At 41.9% G+C, this 18,025-nt stretch overlaps 2 protein-coding genes across 2 annotated transcripts; one reads left to right on the top strand and one right to left on the bottom strand.

Annotated features, from left to right (window-relative positions):
* Positions 1-1,773: 1,773 nt before the first annotated feature.
* LOC109870392 (pantothenate kinase 3-like) lies at positions 1,774-13,272 on the bottom strand. Its single transcript, XM_020460881.2, has 7 exons — positions 12,593-13,272; positions 9,324-9,676; positions 8,746-9,005; positions 8,052-8,228; positions 7,813-7,936; positions 5,284-5,409; positions 1,774-4,871 (listed from the first exon to the last, which is right to left on the bottom strand). Exons 1-7 carry the CDS (start codon positions 12,891-12,893, stop codon positions 4,812-4,814), a joined length of 1,401 nt encoding a protein of 466 aa, XP_020316470.1. The 5' UTR covers positions 12,894-13,272; the 3' UTR covers positions 1,774-4,811.
* A 1,850-nt stretch (positions 13,273-15,122) lies between these two features.
* On the top strand, positions 15,123-17,481 carry LOC109869979 (5-hydroxytryptamine receptor 7-like). Its single transcript, XM_020460301.2, has 2 exons — positions 15,123-15,649; positions 16,149-17,481. The coding sequence occupies exons 1-2, from the start codon at positions 15,168-15,170 to the stop codon at positions 16,903-16,905; spliced, it is 1,239 nt and encodes a 412-aa protein (XP_020315890.2). The 5' UTR covers positions 15,123-15,167; the 3' UTR covers positions 16,906-17,481.
* The last annotated feature ends 544 nt before the right edge of the window (positions 17,482-18,025 follow it).

Genomic DNA, 18,025 nt, shown 5'->3' with positions numbered 1-18,025 from the left:
TGTTGTAAAAGCATTACATGGTCGCATGCCTATATCATTGCATAACGCAGAACATACACGAGAGTTCAGGGGCCTTGCTTTAACAAAGTTAACCATTTTCACTGTTGTGTCCAAAGCGTCATTCAAGCTGTCAGGCATTCCCTTGGTAGCAAGAGCCTCTCGGTGGATGCTGCAGTGTACCCAAGTGGGGTCGGGAGCAACTGCTTGCATGAGCGTTACCATTCCACTAGCTCTCCCTGTCATGGCTTTTGCGTCACCAGTACAGATACCAACACATCTTGACCACCAAAGTCCATTTGATGTCACAAAGCTATCCAGTACTTTAAAAATATCCTGGTTTCCAGTGGTTTGCAGAAGAGTATGACTTCCTTAATTGACCAAACATAAACGTAACAGACATATACCAGGAGCTGTGCCAGGCCTGCCACGTCTGTTGACTCATCCAGCTGTAACGTAAAGAATTCACTGGCTTGTATGTGAAGCAGTAATTGTTCAAAACATCTCCTGCCAAGTCACTGATATGTCATGAATTTGTATTCAACCTTCATTTAACTAGGCAAGTCAGTTAAGAACAAATACTTATTTACAATGACGGCCTACACCTGCCAAACCTGGACAACGCTGGGCCAATTGTGCGCCGCCCTATGAGGCTCCCAATCACGGCTGGTTGTGATGCAGCCTGGATTCAAACCAGGGTGTCTGTAATGATGCCTCTAGCACTGAGATGCTGTGCCTTAGACCGCTGCACCACCCGGGAGCCCATGAAACAGTGTTGTTTGATGAAGAAATCGTCTGTATAGTTTTCTGGCCTTTTCCCCCAGCATTGTCCCAGCCACGTCCACGGCAGCAGGAAGAATTAAGTCCTCCAATAGCATGGGGCTTGCCTGTCCTAGCCACTCGGTAGCTCACCATATAAGACGCTTCTAACCCCTTCTTAGTAATGGTATCTGTTGCTTTTATACGTCATACTACTCGAAAGTCATCTTAATTCTCACCTCAAAAACTCCTGTGGCTGATTTTTCAAATTGGCATGTTTTGTTTCTAAATGTCTAAAAGAGTGAAGGTTTCATCGAGTTGTGAGATAGTACTTTTGCACATATAACACACTGTGGCTGAGGAAAGGCACTACTCCCAACATAAGTGAACCCCAAATCAATGTAGTTCTCATCATACTTGTGCCTCTTCGAGGGTCCAACGTCCCTGTCATTTGTTCGGTGCTTTCTTGTGTCGTGGTGCAGGTGTAGTACTGCTGGTAGGTAGTAGCAGTACTACCAGTAGAGCTGGTATGTGTCTCTATGGACGCGGGCCTTACTTTATTAATCAATTTTCGAGCAAACGGAATGAGCAGCAGCTACGTTTACCTACTTATGGACCGTTAGTGGAATTCCCGCGAGAGAGTAACGGTTAATGGGATTGGATGTTCATTATTTGACTAGGCTACCTGTATTTGACACTGTGTTGTTATTTCACTGAACACTAATTTTATTTTTGGCAGTGAAACGAGGCTACTCAGGCGAGAAAAAAACATCACCCAAATGTCTAGCCAGTTGAAAAATCTAAATGGACTGTTTGAAAATGTGAATCATATTTTTATTTGGCGTACCCCCGACGGCATTGTGCGTACCCGCAGTTTGGGAATAGTCGGTCTATGTCACGGAAAGAGCAGGTTTTCTTAATGTTTTGTGCCAAGTCTTCACTAGGCAAGTCTTATAAACACACACAACAGGACAAGGCAGTACATCAGAAAGTGAATGCAACAAACTCAACATATCATCAGGTTAGAGAACAGTTTTAATGACGACAAGCAAAACTGAATTCATAGCAAGACCCAGCTCTGTAATCCAGTTCAATCAGGTTCAGAGTTACATATATTATTCGCCATGTCATGTATGCAGTAATTCAATTCATAAAGCACATTTAAAAATCTGTCCTAACTTATAGCTGAAAACTCCACCAGGTTAAATTGGGATAAAAAAAATAAACGTATGATGTTAGGGAAGTCAGTTTGGGGATGAGTCCAAGATGGCATCATATTCCTTATATAATGCGCTACTATTGATCAAAATCATCGCCCTGGTCAAAAGTGGTGACCCGTCATTCAGGGTAGGTGGGGCAGATGTACAGTGGCGACCCGTCATTCAGGGTAGGTGGGGCAGAAATATATTTTGGGGGAGGGGGGGGGACCCTGTTTTGCATGTTATTTTGGCATTAATACATGTCACATATCAGTTTGCAAACAATGCAACAAAAAATATATCATTGAGTTAATAAAGCCGCATACAAACAGGCAGCTCCAAAATACAGGTGTTTCAGCCTAGCTCAGTGCTTTCTGTGGTGGGGCAGGCCAGCAGAAAATAGGAGCATTGCACCGTGATTGGCTCAGTGTTCTGTCACTCATGGGGACACTACATCACTAGCCTTTAGCAAGGGTAGACATCAAGAATGTGAGCCCTTTGGGTGCTGCCCATAGAGTTACATTAGAAGTGCCCTTCCAAGAAGGCTCAACGTCAATGACCACAGACAAAATGACATCAAATCACGTTATATGTACAGTAGCTTTGATTGGACTGATCATGTCAACATCTTACTTTCAAAATCTTAGCTAGCAGTCATCATCATGAATCAAATGGCAAATCCTTTTTAATCCTTGTCATATGAAGAGAAATAATGAAGATAAATGTCTAATACGTAGACATAAACATTACACAACAACTTGGAAATCGCAAATTCAACAATGAGTTGTTTGGAAGGAATCGGTGACAGTGGCTAACAGCAAGCATTGCAACTGGGAAGTCAGACTGGGAAGATACGTTTCGAACAGTCATCCAACTCAAAATTGTAAATCTTTTTCTTTGATGACAAAATTTGCCAACATACGACTGCCGCACACAGCAAGGTGAGTCCAAAAATGTCTTAAATGCTGCTGCATAAATGATGTAATATGCCAGGGAGATATGGTCATATCATCTATGTTTTTTTTTAAAGGCAGTAAACCAGGCTGAATGAATTGTTTTGCTGCCAGACAAGGCTCCGCTGATAACCAGGTGTAGCGGTGGTAAGGATTCACTCCATGGTGCTGAAAAGAAAGCTCTGCTGTCGGGACAGCTTTATGTGGACCCTAACAGTTTGTGGGCACCGCTTGTCGCCGTTATAGTGCAATTCATGTATTGTTTAGTGTTGTGTAGTGTAGTGGCTTTGCTGGCAAGCATCTAAAAAAAATTGGGGGGGAGTTTTCCACACCAAGATTTACATGCTAAAATCACCACTGGTGAATTATATATGGAAAAGCGTGATCTGTTCCAAAGTATCGCACTATAGGGAATAGGATGCCATTTCAGATACAGCATGGATGTATTGTTTGGATGAGGAAGTTGGTCGTGGGACCCTCTGAAGTGGACAGGAAGGCAGAAGGGTATGCAGTTCACAGCGGTTCACAGGCCAGCTATGCAGTTTCACTTGAAACCAAAATGCCATCATGAAATGTCATGAAATTTAACCAAGAGATCCAGTAGGAGAGTCAAATCTCCTTTCGACTAGAGTACTCAGCACAGTACATCCAAAACAAATATGAAATTACTATCATAAAGCACATACTGATTATTACAGGTAGGAAGGCAGGCATAAATGGTCCCCATCTTTGATGACAATGAAAACAACTGTAGTAAGTAAATATTGTTAAAGTCTCTTCACATAGAGGTGAACACTTTGCGTAGCACTGCTTAGTGAGTCAGTGATTTGGCTTTGCTGAGGAACATGTACTTAATAATGATAATTAGGTGGTTGCTTATATTTGTCTTATTTCAAACACGTGCATGTGTGTATTAATACGCATGTGTGAATTGAAAATGTGTTTTTCTGCATATCCCAACTCCCCTGGAAAGTGGAGTCACAGACAGGATCTATTTTGTGAGGTTTCTAAGGATAATTTAGTACTGAAGGCTTGGTTCCAAAGTTAACTGTTTCAGTAAAACAGCAATGGAATTATAAGGCATGGGACAGGAAAGAATATACATAATACTGGATTCAAGTGAATACAGACTTAGGGTTTTGGGCACTGGTCATTCTACTGCCACTGATAAAAATAGATACATTATGTAAAATGTTCTACGGTTTTTCAGCGTATTATTAAGCAAAATCAACCCGCAACATTATCAGTCAAATTTAGCTATTGATAAATGGTCCATATTCCACAAATTGGCAAATCCACAGATGACGGGTTGACAGAATGGGTTGATAAGAGTAACTGCGTACGATTCACATATTCAGTAGGGTAATACATTTGATTATATCTCAAATCATATCACAGAACATTGGGATAGGACGATTGATTAGAAAAAAAGTGCAAAAGCTAATTGTAAGCTAATGCGTTAAGTTAAAGATCAATGTAACTACTTGCATCTTGTAAGTACTTTATACAATTTAAATTAAACAAATAAAGGACCAATAAGATACATTTTTTGGGGGGGGGGTCTCAGATCACAAAAAAAGTCAACATAAGCAAATACACACGAAGGATCAGGGGTCAGTAGCGTTTGGCTTAATCACACATTCAATATACAGTTAGGGTTTTTATAAACAATAGGTACCCAGGTTTGCTTTTCAGTGGCAAATAAACCACCAACCTCATCTCCTCCAGCCTGCATTCATAATATTGAAAATCAATTTTCTTAAACATCAGCAGACAAGGAGGAGGATAATTAGTAGAACCTCTTAAAACAGTTAAATTATTCAAATGTATTTTCCCCATTTCGTCCAGTCAGTAGCAGTGTCTTGTGGTGAGAGTTAGGGTTTCGCCTCGGTCTGTCTCTGTCTCAAAGGTCATCTGTTATCCTCAGTAGTTCCAGGAAGGCACCGACGGCCCCGAAATAACCCTGGAAAAAACAGAGTGGCTCGGCTTAATTCATTATCTGTTCAGGTATTCGGCCAGGTTATCATCAATAACCTTGATATTCCTGCTCAGCGCCCAATTGTAACCTATCCAAATATATGCAGATGATCTGTTGTTTACCCTTTTTATTGTACAATTAGACTAAAACAAGTGTGCTGAACATCCCTCACATAACACAGAACGTGGGCGGCAGGTAGCCTAGTGGTTAGAGTGTTGGGCCAGTAACTAAAAGGTTGCTGGATCGAATCCCTGAGCTGAAAAGGTAAACATATGTCGTTCTGCTCCTGAACAAGGCAGTTAACCCACTGTTCCTCGGTAGGCCGTCATTGTAAATAATAATTTGCCTAGTTAAATCAAAATAACACATATATATATATATATTGCAAACTACTTACCTCATGCTCTAAGAAGAGAGCTTTTAATTGTCCTTTGGACCAAAAGTCCATGGCATACGCAAGCAGCTTCGTTGACACAGTATTGATTCTCAGGAAATTCCCAACAAACACCACTCTTTCAATTTTCTGAAAGACAACATTGAACCATTGGTAAACCAGACATTTTTAGAGCTTGCAAGGATGACTGTTTCATAAAGCAAGACAGAATTAGACATTTCAAAAGTAAGATGTAAAAAAAAACAAAAAAAAAAACGATTTGTTTAAAGACCTTAGGCCAGCTGTTTAAAGACCTTAGGCCAGCTGTTTAAAGACCTTAGGCCAGCTGTTTAAAGACCTTAGGCCAGCTGTTTAAAGACCTTAGGCCAGCTGTTTAAAGACCTTAGGCCAGCTGTTTAAAGACCTTAGGCCAGCTGTTTAAAGACCTTAGGCCAGCTGTTTAAAGACCTTAGGCCAGCTCTCTCAGACTAATAGCCATAGATAAGGGACGTCAAATTCGTTCCATGGAGGGTTTAGTGTCTGCTGGTTTTAGTTCTTTCCTTTTGAATAAGACCTAGGCAACCAGGCTTAACATTCACATTTTAACATTTTACCATTATTTAACTAGGCAAGTCAGTTAAGAACAAATTCTTATTTACAATGACGGCCTACCCCGGCCAAACCCAGACAACACTGGGCCAATTGTGCGCCGCCCTATGGGACTCCCAATCACGGCCGGATGTGATACAGCCTGGATTCAAACCAGGGACTGTAGTGGCGCCCCTTGCACTGAGATACAGTGCCTTAGACCACCGCGCCACTCGGGAGCCCAAGGTGAGGGGAGTTCCTTCAGTTCCCAATCAGTGACCTTAATTCATCAGTCAAGAACAAGGGAGGAGCGAAAACCCGCAGACACTCGGCCCTCCATGGAATGAGTTTGACACGTGGCATAGATGGATGTATTGTTGCCATCTAGGGGAGAGAACCTGACATTACAGCAGTGGGAGGAGCTTCGTCTCACGCTTCAGTGACTCAGCAGCAAGGGGGAAAAAGATTGAGCAACAGCCAAGAATGAACAGCTCAACTCCTGTGAATGACATTGTTGCGGGGCTAACAGAGTAAGTCCGCTCATTCTAAGTAAAGCTCTACCGACAAAAAAAAGCGGCGCACTTTGCAGGCTGGTTTTAAGACTTCCCCCAATTGATACACTGTACACTATATGCATAGGTAGCTAGAAAGCTGAATCAAATGTACATTTGTGTACCTCGTGCTCAAAACACTACAATGGGGTTACTCATGGGGCAGATCATTTGCCCACTTGATATTTGTGTCAGAGGACTTCCTGTTGTTGTTCTATGTGCTTTGATAGCCCTGTACAATGCTGCTTGATCTCCATGCCACAAGGCAACACTGTAAAGAAGCTGAAAGCACACAGAGTCCATTCCCATCATCCATCACACTGGCTGCTGAATCCACTTCACTCCTTTGCTTTATGGTGAAAGAAAAATCACTTTGAGAAAGTTGACCCCGTACGTTACAGTGGTATATTCTCACTGTTTGAATCAGTGTTCATTTTGGCAGCTATTTTAAATTGAGTTTTAGTCTTGAAATACATTTTAGTCTTAATCACGTTGTAGTCATTTCATCCTACGTCGGTTTTTAGTTATTATCAGTCGACTAAAACTAGACTATTAAATAATTAATATTTAGGCTTTTCCAACTAGACCTACTATCCCCATGTAAACCGTAGCTGGCTACATTGATATTGTGGCAGATTGTAAAACAATAACAGCCATAATTAACCACGTAGGCTATAAAGCCTTGGATACAGGTTAAACAATTTAGAGCTCTGATTATCTCCCCATCATAATCGTCATGGGGAGGGGGGGGGGGGGTATTACTTCACTCCTAATATCCAACAAATAGCATTTGTTTTTCCCATAAGGAACAAGCTACCTCAACTCGCATTTGCAGACCGCGGCGTGAGAGCAGCAACACAGGCGAGTGAATAACAGCACACATGGGAAAATAGAGCTTCTGTTGTGATCAAAGCAAAAACAGCCTACATGAAAGTACGAGAGAGAGTAAACATCGTTGTTTCTAGTTGAGGTTAGTTACAAGTCAAGTGTCCTGGCTTCTCATCAGTTGAAAAGACTAACGAGTGATTGAAGTGACCACCTGGGAGCTGTGTGGGACAGCCTGGCAGATCAGCTAAGACCGTGCAACTGAAAGATGTTAATCCTGCCAATGAGAGGATTGCATGAAATAATCTGCATGCATGTGTGCTTCGTGTCAAATTAAATGTTAATTCGTTTCATGTGGAATTCTCATCTTGTCACATTTCCGTCGACTAAAATGAAAAGTAATTAGTAATAGTTATCAGGGGTTTTTCAGGGCATCTCGTTTCATTATCGTCACAGTTTTAGTCAGGAAAAATAGGTTGTCGACAAGTATTTTTTGTCAGAGCTATTGTTGACGAAATTAACACGGGTTAGAATTACTCATTGAAGTAAGACTTCCACTGAAACAGAAGTAAATACATCTACTTTGTACCTCATTCACCGCACACATACGAGCAATAGAACCAATGTTGTTGGTGATGGTGACGAGAGTGGCTCGGGCTAGGTCCTCCTTACTGATGCTGACACGCTTCTCCTTGCTCATCATATGACCAAAACTGCAATGAATTATTCACGGGGTTAGTTTCCATAATACTCCGTTTTCAAAGCATACTGTTACTGGAAGTCTTGAGGTTACAACACGTATCATGTATCAGCTAACTTAGAGCTCACCTAGATGCAACTGCAGACCCCTGGAGGCCGAAGCGTTCATAGTCTCCTCCGTAGATGTCCTTCACCAGTTTGTCCACGTTGCTGCTGTCCCCCTTCGCTGCCATTTCCAGGGCCTCCTCGAAAGTCTCGCAGCCAGTCAGCAAGCAGCACAGGCCTAGGAAAGTACCACCTCCCAAACTGTTGGGGGGACAGGCAATTAATGTGACCTACTACTCTATGGGTTGTACCACTGTATAGCTTGCAGGAAACAACCCACTGGGCACAGACATCATTTCAACGTCTAGTTTTGGTTTACATTTGATTGAGTTGTCAACTAATGTGAATTCAAGAAAAAATATCACCATGTCATTGGATTTAGGTTATAAATTTGGTTAAAAAAAATACAAAATTCCCTTACATTGATTGCTTTTTCTTTCTTTCATCACATTAAATGTTTTCTTTGTTGAGATTACATGGAAACACCCGTTTTTGCCCAGTGGGAAAGTTGTATTTGACTAAGAAGTTATTAACTAGTTACCGCGGTAACTATTATCTAGACTCAAAACAAGGATACTTTGAATACAGATGAACGCGAGCAATGACAGAACTGTTTTACCAATGACAGATCAAATAAATACAGCTATCATGATGTGGAATGACACAGGATTACCTCTGTTTGCCTACACTAAAACAGCAACAGATTACATTTATTTACCTGGTGCCTGTGACCCGTTTGTAGTTGTCCTTCGAATAGACTGCCAGGATGCTGACCCCTGAGCCAATGTTTACCAACAACATGGGGAAGGGGTTGTCAAGGCAACATGCTCTCTTGACACAGTTCTCACTCTCGGGATCAGAGGGGTTCTCGAAAAAGTAGCACTTTGGATGGCCATTGAACCCCACTGAGTCCACATAGAGAAGACCATGGATAAGACAGTCCAGTTCATCTAGCTTCTGTAGCTCTAGGTTGGCGATCTGGGAGATGGAAAGCAGAAGATCTATAAGACTATAGGACAGAAAGAGAAACTGGTGTGGTTTTGATATGCAAAGGTAACTCCTCCAAGAGCATGAACTGTCTATAACACACCTCAACCAGGCAAGCCTAAACCATCAACACCTACTCCCATCTAATCACATAAGAAACCATGTTGCCTGTAATGATCACGCCACAATATAGTTAACTGACTAATGACATGTAATAACATGCAATAAGACATGAATTCACATCGCCTCTCACTTTCAGTCATTCTCCCTGGCCGACAACACCCAATCGTTCTAGCAACCACCACGCACCGTCCTAAAGTCGTCCTCAAACTTGTACGCCCCTCCGCCGGTGGCACAGAGTGTGGTGTGCAGGCTGGAGAAGTTCTTGTCTCTGCCCATCTGGATGAAGCCCAGCATGTCTTGGGTGGGGAAGCGGATGAAGTGCAGGTTGCCCTTCCGGCCGCACATGGTCAGGTTTTTCAGCTCTAGGTGGACATCGCGGATGCCTGTGTCGCCGTAGGCCACATTGGAGGTCAGGTAGTGGCGGATGCTCTTCAGGCTCTCCACCTCCTCCTGCTCCTCCTCCGCCGTGATGTCCTTAGGCTCAAAGTAAACCAGCTTCACCAGGGTGCCGCCGATGTCCATCCCAAACCAGGGGAAGGCTGGAACAGAAAACAAAAGGTGTTTTGAGAGATTAGTTGGTAGATTCAGGAAAAGCTTGGTCACCATTGCCTGTAGAAAAGTGCTGTTTAGCTCTTGTGGAATTGTGCAAAATCCTCTATGGAGAAATGCATACGCTCAAAACAGAGGGCTCTAGTATTCTGTCTATAACACAACTAAGCTATTGCTCCATATAAGTCTACCAATGAACTGTGCTAACTGAAACTTACTCAAACCTGTTGCATTTTCTAACTTGATTTCACTGAAGACGAAAGCATCATGGCATATTATGCACACATCATGTCTTCATATTAGTAGATCATTGTGACATGTTTCTCTTATTTTGGAGAGAGGAAGGAAGGGAGAGGAAGAGGGTCATCTTAAATTCACAGCAGTGTGTTTGCTCTGCAACAAAAGATGAGGGCTTTGTTGCCATGGAAACCCTGGCATGGAGAGAAGATTGCCTGGATATCCTGCCTAACTCTCAATTAACTCTTGAGTGTACAGTACAATGAATATGTAGTCAATACATCGGCAGGCAAACTGGTTCAATAGCACTTCATTTGACAGAGGGGTGTATAGTCCCTTATTGCTCATTCCACAAACCAGCCTGGTTACATTCAACTATGTGTGAAGCTACAGAAAAGCAGTAACCAAAAGACATGCTTGAGTTGCTTCAAATAGTCAAATTTGAGATGTAATTGTTGATTTGGTTCTGGCTTGCAATGATACCCAGATTACAACACCATTACACCTCTGATATATGGTCGATCCAATATATCAGAGGTGTACTGGTGATGTAATTTGGGTTGGACAATCAATTTCTAGAAGAGGAAAGTGACATAACATGAATATATTGATCTCAGCAAATGTGTGAGTGTCTACTCTGGAATCTTCACTGACTGGAATCACATGCTTTCAATATCTTCAGTCAGTTGTGCTACAGACAGATCCTGCATTGCAATGGTTTCACTGTTAATTGACAGAGGACTGAATGCTTGAATGTCTGCCACTCATTCTCAAGTAATGGCTGAGCTATATTGCTTTTACTATAATTTCACAGTGGTCACATGCATGTGCAACAAAGGACCAAAGCTCAAGTCAATGGAAATGATTTAACGGCATACATTTTCATAGTTGAGTCTGATTGGCAAAACCTAGCTCTATTTGGGCTCCCGATTGGCGCAGTGGTCTAAGGCACTGCATCTCAGTGCTTGAGGCCTCACTACAGACACCCTGGTTTGATTCCAGGCTGTATCCCAACCGGCCGTGATTGGGAGTCCCATAGGGCGGAGCACAATTGGCCCAATGTCGCCCGGGTTTGGCCTGGGTAGGCCGTCATTGTAAATAAGAATTAGTTTTTAACTGACTTGCTTAGTTAAATAAAGGTTCAATAAAAAATTGTCATAAAAATTGGGATTCAGTTTGTTGCATCCAAGTGGGAACTACCAATAAGAGACATCAGCAAAACATATGATGCTTATTCAATTGATCATACTGGAAGGTAAAAATTTTGTATTTGTCTTCATGCCAAGTGCATTTTAGCAACTTGCTGCAATTGTCCACAATCCCTTCTATTCAATTATATAATAGAAGTGGTATTTTTGGATTCAAGACTTCTTTCCACAGTTCCCAGAGGAATGCAGACAAGCCAGCAGTGTTGTAGCAACCTCTTGGACAAATGGCTGGGTTGCAGGCATTGAAGACAGATAAAGACCGCTTCTAACTACACCAGCCAAATAGTTCCTGGCGCTAAAGTGTAACATTTGTAAAATTGCTGTTTGTTTGCTTAGATTTGATTCTGCCGAGGTAGCAGATGTAAATAAACAAATAAATGAAAGTAAGCAAATAAGTATATTTCATCCATTTAAAATAGAATAAAAACTCGTACCTGTTTTTTTTAAACAACAAACTTAATTGTGATCATCAGGTCAAGTTGCTTATGGTCAAATACACTTCATACCAAGACTGACAAGTAATGTCACTCAGTCCTAATAAATTGTGGCATGATGTCATCACAGCAATAAGGCAGACTACATTTTCCTGACATAGTGACACATTTGTTTTACAATGTTATATTGGAGACAAAGAAAGATCTGTGCTATTCATGGAGCTGGCTGCTCTGTCAGTTTCTTCAGCCAACTTCCTTAGGCAAGTACTGGCGGCTGATTGGTCGACATTATGTGGCTCTCATATCAGCAGCGATTTCAGCACACCTCCTGACTTTGGAACGACCAATGAAAAATGGCTCTACGGACAACATCAAAGATCTCACAATAACAAAGGGGACGAGAGAAAGAGAGGCTAAAGCTCTATTACCAGGAGGGTTACATTCGTGTAAAATACGAATTATTATTGCATAGTATGATTAAAACATGTAGAAATAATACAGAATATGGTGCTTGATTCTTATTGCTTGTTCAATTCTGCATTTCTCATAGACATAAATAGCTTATGGAATGTACTTTGAGGATACAGGAAAACAAAACATTTCTCCACATAGGAGTACAGGCCCATTATTCATTACAGAAGCAGTATCAATAGGAGAATTGGGCGGATAGCCTTCCCTATTTACATTCTTGGAAAAGGCTCGCAACGCGATAAAGCGATATTCTATCCTGCAGCATAATGTCTTAACTGGTTCATTGTGTCATCCAAATAGACTAGATATGGCACCATAGGAAATCTAGGCGACTGTCACTTTGGACACCCAGAGCTATGTGCAATCAATACTTAGGCCGAACCCCCCTCCCTTTCATTCCTGAGAGGATGCTTTGAAATTGTGTAGGGCAGAATTTGACCGAATGTGTAGTTTCAATGTCGTATAATTTTCATTTGAGATTTTAGACAGCCGAGATGATTGAGACATCATCGATGCTGAAACAGTGTGGAAACGATTAATATTGTGTCCTACTTACGCGGTCGGTTCTTTTTGCCAGAATCCATTCTTCTCCTGAGTCTGCACCGCTTTGGAGGCGACCCATTATTATGGGCATCCTCCTGAAGATGGTGGACATTTTCAATTCCATTATGGCTACAACCACCACCACTAGTACTACTACTACTACTACACCCGCTACTACCACTGCTACTGGTTCCGTTTGAACCTAAAACATTGCAGCTCCCGTTGTCAGTTTGTGTAGGCTTGAATCCATTTGTCAAACCATTCTCTTGGCAAGCGCCTGTTCTTTTCTGATCCGATGCTTTGCCATTATCCATTTTTTTTTTGCGCAGGGAAAGCACTAGCGGGCAGTCTCCGAAAGGCGAAATCTGTCCGCTTTCCTCGGCGATGTTTCTTCAAAAGAATGTCAGGCTATTTGGTAAAGATCTATTACGACGATAAAAAAATAATGATGTTTGGTCGATGTGGATAATGGGACAACAACTGCTAGAACGTTTGACTAAGGTCACTGTCTTTATACAATCTATGGGTCACTGTCGGTCATCTTGCTTCATCATGCTCCTCTTGCGGCAGCTTCAGAATTAAAACAGCCAGCAGCCTACGTCATTGTATACAGGCTGTTTCTTACAACCCCCAATTTCCCCTGTGGGTATTATTATTACATTGCTTTGTCATGCTCCTCTTGCCGCAGCTTTTCGAGTAAAGCTAACCGGCAGCCTATGTCATTGTACAGGCTGTTTCATCAGCCTGGTCTCGGGGCATTTTGTATTATTCTGTACGTAGATACTACTTTTCGTATGATATATTACATTTGGTATAGTAACATCATTTTACGGTGGATCGGTGGCCATATAACACCAACGTCTAGCAACCCAGAGGTTGAGAGTTCAAATGTCATCATGGGCAACTTTAGCATTTTAGCTAATTAGCAACTTTTCAACTATTACTACTTTTTAGATACTCTGCAAACTACTTTGCATGTCAACTAAACCTTCCCGAACCCTCACCTTAACCCTTTTAGCTAACCTTACCCTTTAACCAACTCCTAAACTTTACCTTAACCCGGACCCCTAGCCTAGCTAACGTTAGCCACCTCGCTTGTTTTTGTTACATGCAATGTTACAAAAATTTTAAATATCATACGTTTTGCAAATTTGTAATCCATTGTAGGTTTCACAAATCTGTACGTTTTGCAAATTCATAACATATAAAACGAATTGTAATTTGTAACATATCATTGATGGACATCCACAAATTAGCACATATCATGCGAAACATAACATATCATACTAAATTGTGTCTCAGATTTTTGTTCAGAATAATACGAAATCATCTGAGACCGGGTTGGTTTATTACATTTCTAAACGACTCTTATTACTGTCTCCCTTGCCCAAATCAGTTACTGTTATATTGTTACACATGGTCTCTGACATTGCTCATTCTGATCTTTCTTAATTACAACTTTTTTTGTGGTGGTGGTGGGGGGGGGGGATTATGTGTGTGTTGTTGTTTTTTTCATTATTGCTAGGTATTAGGCCTACTGCCCTGTTGGAGCTAGAAACGCAAGCATTTCCCTGCACCTGCGATAACATCTGCAAATCTGTGTACCCAGCCAATAAAATTTGATTTGATGAACTGACTAGGCTAAATTAACAGTGTATTACTGTGTAATTATTCTTGTAGTGCAGCCTATCAAGAATTGGGCTAATTATGCTACATTGTTATACTCTGGGTCTACTTAAGAACAATGTACAAAGCCTCATTACAATTATTGGCTGTGTTGTATCCTACCTGCAAGGCCTAATAAGAACCGAGTACTGCTAGAACAAAAGGTGTGTCCAGTATATTTTTCAAAAACTTAAATAGAAAAAATAGCTATCCTACATTTGATTAGGACTACATTTATAGATTTAGCCTACCCAAATTTCCCCTTGCCATTAAAATAGAGTAACCCTAAATAGGCTATAATATGCCCTATATAAATCTATGTGGGGAAAGAATGATATTGTTACGTATACCTAGAATAAAGCCACAGGATGGCGCCAAATGATGTGTTTCAAAGTGTATCAATCCCCCCCCCCCCCCCCCCCCCCCCCCACACACTCTCTCACACACACACTTGGTATATGTGTTGCTCCGTAAAAAAAAAATTATGTGATAGGCCTATGAATATACTTTATTTTGACTGAATAATGTCCAACCAGACTAGGCTACATCTACGCGGGTTCTTCTGACGTCATCCCGGTATATTCCCTTTCGCCAATAAAACATTTTCTCAGTGAGTTCTTTGCTGCGGTAGCCACTCGCGTGATGGTGACCAATGAATCGCATTACATTTAACAATGTATTACAAACCAAGCTTGTTAACGGGAGTCTGTTTATCCTATTAATCTACTCTATCCCATTAACCTGCTGATTTGGCGCCGGTGGATGGATAGCTGGCCTACCGGGACTGGTAATTTGGAAGTTGTGGAAAAGACAAAGGTATCAATTTAGTTGGGAGGAAATTAGCATTGTGATTTGATGGATACCCAATGCATTATTAATAATAGGCATTAAAATAATGGTTCCAATGAAATAGTATTAATCTTATGAGATCATATTTGACCAAAGACCTGATGAAGGAATTTGCCAGGACCAGCATGACTACAGCGGGGATGGATCTGCGTTTGCTGAGAGCGCCCCAAACAACCATCGCAATTTTGCCAACTCTGAGCTTCACGGAAAATGACACCAGCTGCGGGGAGCAGATTCTTAGCCACGGGAATGTGGAGAAGGTGCTTATCGGAGGAGTTCTCACTGTGCTCACTTTGTTCACTATTTGCGGGAACTTACTTGTGGTGATATCCGTGTGCTTTGTGAAGAAGCTGAAACAGCCCTCCAATTATCTAATTGTCTCTCTGGCCGTGGCAGACCTGTCCATAGCGGTGGCGGTGATGCCCTTTGTCAGCATCACGGACCTCATCGGGGGGCAGTGGATCTTCGGACAGGTGTTCTGCAACGTTTTCATTGCCATGGACGTGATGTGTTGCACTGCTTCGATCATGACCCTGTGTGTAATAAGCATAGACAGGTGAGTCAAGATGCCTTCATTAATGATAAACCAACAAATCTTTCATTATTGCAAATGTTCTTGTTTTTTTCCCCCAAAACCATTATCTATGCAGGTTAGTCTAATTTATAAAAAATATATGTCAACAGCAATTAACACCAAAGCACTTGCTTACATTTTTTATTCTACCATTGATGAATAATTAAGAATGGATTTTCATATGTATACCCAACCCTATACCATGGATGGCCAACCCTCCTCGAGAGTCACTGGGGTATGCAGGGTTTTACTCTAAGCCTACTTTAACACACCTGCTTCTAATGAGCTGCTCATCAGGATCTTGATTAGCAGAATCAGGTGTGTTAAAGCAGGGCTGTAGCGAAAGCCTGCACACAGCAGCTCTCCAGGAAGACAGTTGGACACCTCATGATCTATACTATCCTGTGTGTGCTATATTTCAATCACATTACTTTCATCAGAGACTTCACAATATTTTTAACTAATCTCTTTGCTGTCACAGGTACCTAGGCATAACTAAACCCTTGACCTACCCTGTGCGACAGAGTGGGAGATGCATGGCGAAAGTAGTTCTGTCTGTGTGGCTGCTGTCTGCTTCCATCACCCTGCCCCCGTTGTTCGGCTGGGCCCAGAACGTCAACGATGACAAGGTGTGTCTGATCACCCAAGACGTGGGCTACACCATCTACTCCACCGCCGTTGCATTCTACATCCCCATGTCGGTGATGTTGATGATGTACTACCGCATCTACCGAGCAGCCAAGGTGAGCGCCGCCAAGCACACCATCCAAGGCTTCCCCAAGGCAGAGGACGAGCGTAACAGTGTTGACTGCGTGGCCGCGGCCTTTAAGCTCCAGAAGGAGGTTGAGGAGTGTGCCAGTTTCTCTCGTCTGCTTAAGAACGACAGGAAAAACATCTCCATCTTCAAGCGGGAGCAGAAGGCGGCCGCTACGTTGGGGATCGTTGTGGGGGCCTTCTCTGTCTGCTGGCTGCCCTTCTTCCTGATGTCCACGGCCAGGCCCTTCATCTGTGGGGTAGAATGTAGCTGCGTTCCCCTCTGGGTGGAAAGGTTTCTCCTCTGGCTGGGCTACGCCAACTCCCTCATCAACCCATTCATCTATGCCTTCTTCAACAGGGACCTGAGGACCACCTACCGTAACATCTTGCTCTGCAGGTACAGGAACATTAACCGCAAACTCTCCGCCACCTGCATGCACGAGGCCATCAAGCTGGCTGAGAGACCGGATCTGGAGATCTAGAACAGTGTTTCTTAAACTTCTCTAACACTTTGCTACATAAGGACCGGCAAACTATGGTTTAGATCAGGGTGTCAAACATTCGACTGCGGCCTGTGGGTGGTTTGAGTAATAAAAAAAAACATCGATAATAGTGATAATGGACTTAAATTTTTACAGTCTCTTCACTCTGTCCATCTTGTTAACAATCATCAAAACGAAAGCTTAACAGTCAGGGAGCATCAAAATTACAAAAATGAGGTGCAAAATGAGTTTGACACCCCTGGTTTAAATGAAAACTTGGGCTTGACATATGACTAAATTGGAGCAGACAACCATCTGTGGTCCACAGGTCCACAGACCAGGGGTTGGAAAACACTACTCTCGACTGAGGAATCCTATTCATGAGTAGAGAAGGCTACATGCATGTGTATAGAATAACTGACATTATTGTTCATACCTGGCACACACAAGAACATTAGATCCACATCTTGTCAGGTTATACACAGTACATTTTGCAGTGTTCATTTCACTTAAAGAGTTCATTTTAACACTACCTCAGATAACATATAGTCCCACTCTACAGAGTGTAAAAAGTACTCTGATTGTAGTGTTACATTTTGAGTGTTAATGTAACAATTCATATTATAAAATATTAACATTGCATTTCACGTGCCACTGTTACAGTAAGTGATTTTGGGTGTTGTTTTAACACTATTTGGTGTAAAAGCCTAATTTGCATATTTTCCATGGTACCTTTTCTTTTCAATTGAATTGTAGCATTACCACCCATGACTATATTTGCTAGTGACAAAGACATGGTTGTTGTTCTTTCCTTTTAAAGACCTGTTATAATAAAAAATGTAACTTTATGACAATAGATTACATATATCATAAGGCTTTAATTTGCTAACAAATCCTAACTCGCTAACAATTGGTTTACAAATTACAGGCCACATCAGGCCTGCAAGTCCCATTATGCTGACTGGCAAAGGGATGTATAATTCCTTTTTTAAATCCAGACAGTTAGGATATCCAACAGTTGGAATTTCTATTTACCCTCAACCTGCATTCAGAATGACTACCAGGGCTAGCAACCTGGTCTCAGAGCATTTCGTATTATTCGGTATGTAAATCTGAGACA

This window comes from Oncorhynchus kisutch, linkage group LG25, assembly GCF_002021735.2.
Source record: "Oncorhynchus kisutch isolate 150728-3 linkage group LG25, Okis_V2, whole genome shotgun sequence".
Classification (NCBI taxonomy): domain Eukaryota; kingdom Metazoa; phylum Chordata; class Actinopteri; order Salmoniformes; family Salmonidae; genus Oncorhynchus; species Oncorhynchus kisutch.
This window is presented reverse-complemented; position numbering and strand designations above follow the sequence as displayed.

Bases quoted from the DNA above. Each gene is read 5' to 3' on its own strand.
- LOC109870392 (XM_020460881.2), bottom strand. From the start codon at position 12,893: ATGGATAATGGCAAAGCATCGGATCAGAAAAGAACAGGCGCTTGCCAA. The intron at 8,229-8,745 runs GTAAATAAATGT...TCCCCCCAACAG, and splicing joins AAACGGGTCACAGGCACCAG to TTTGGGAGGTGGTACTTTCC. The intron at 5,410-7,812 runs GTACAAAGTAGA...GTTGTCTTTCAG, and splicing joins GTATGTGTGCGGTGAATGAG to AAAATTGAAAGAGTGGTGTT.
- LOC109869979 (XM_020460301.2), top strand. From the start codon at position 15,168: ATGAGATCATATTTGACCAAAGACCTGATGAAGGAATTTGCCAGGACC. The intron at 15,650-16,148 runs GTGAGTCAAGAT...TTGCTGTCACAG, and splicing joins TGTGTAATAAGCATAGACAG to GTACCTAGGCATAACTAAAC.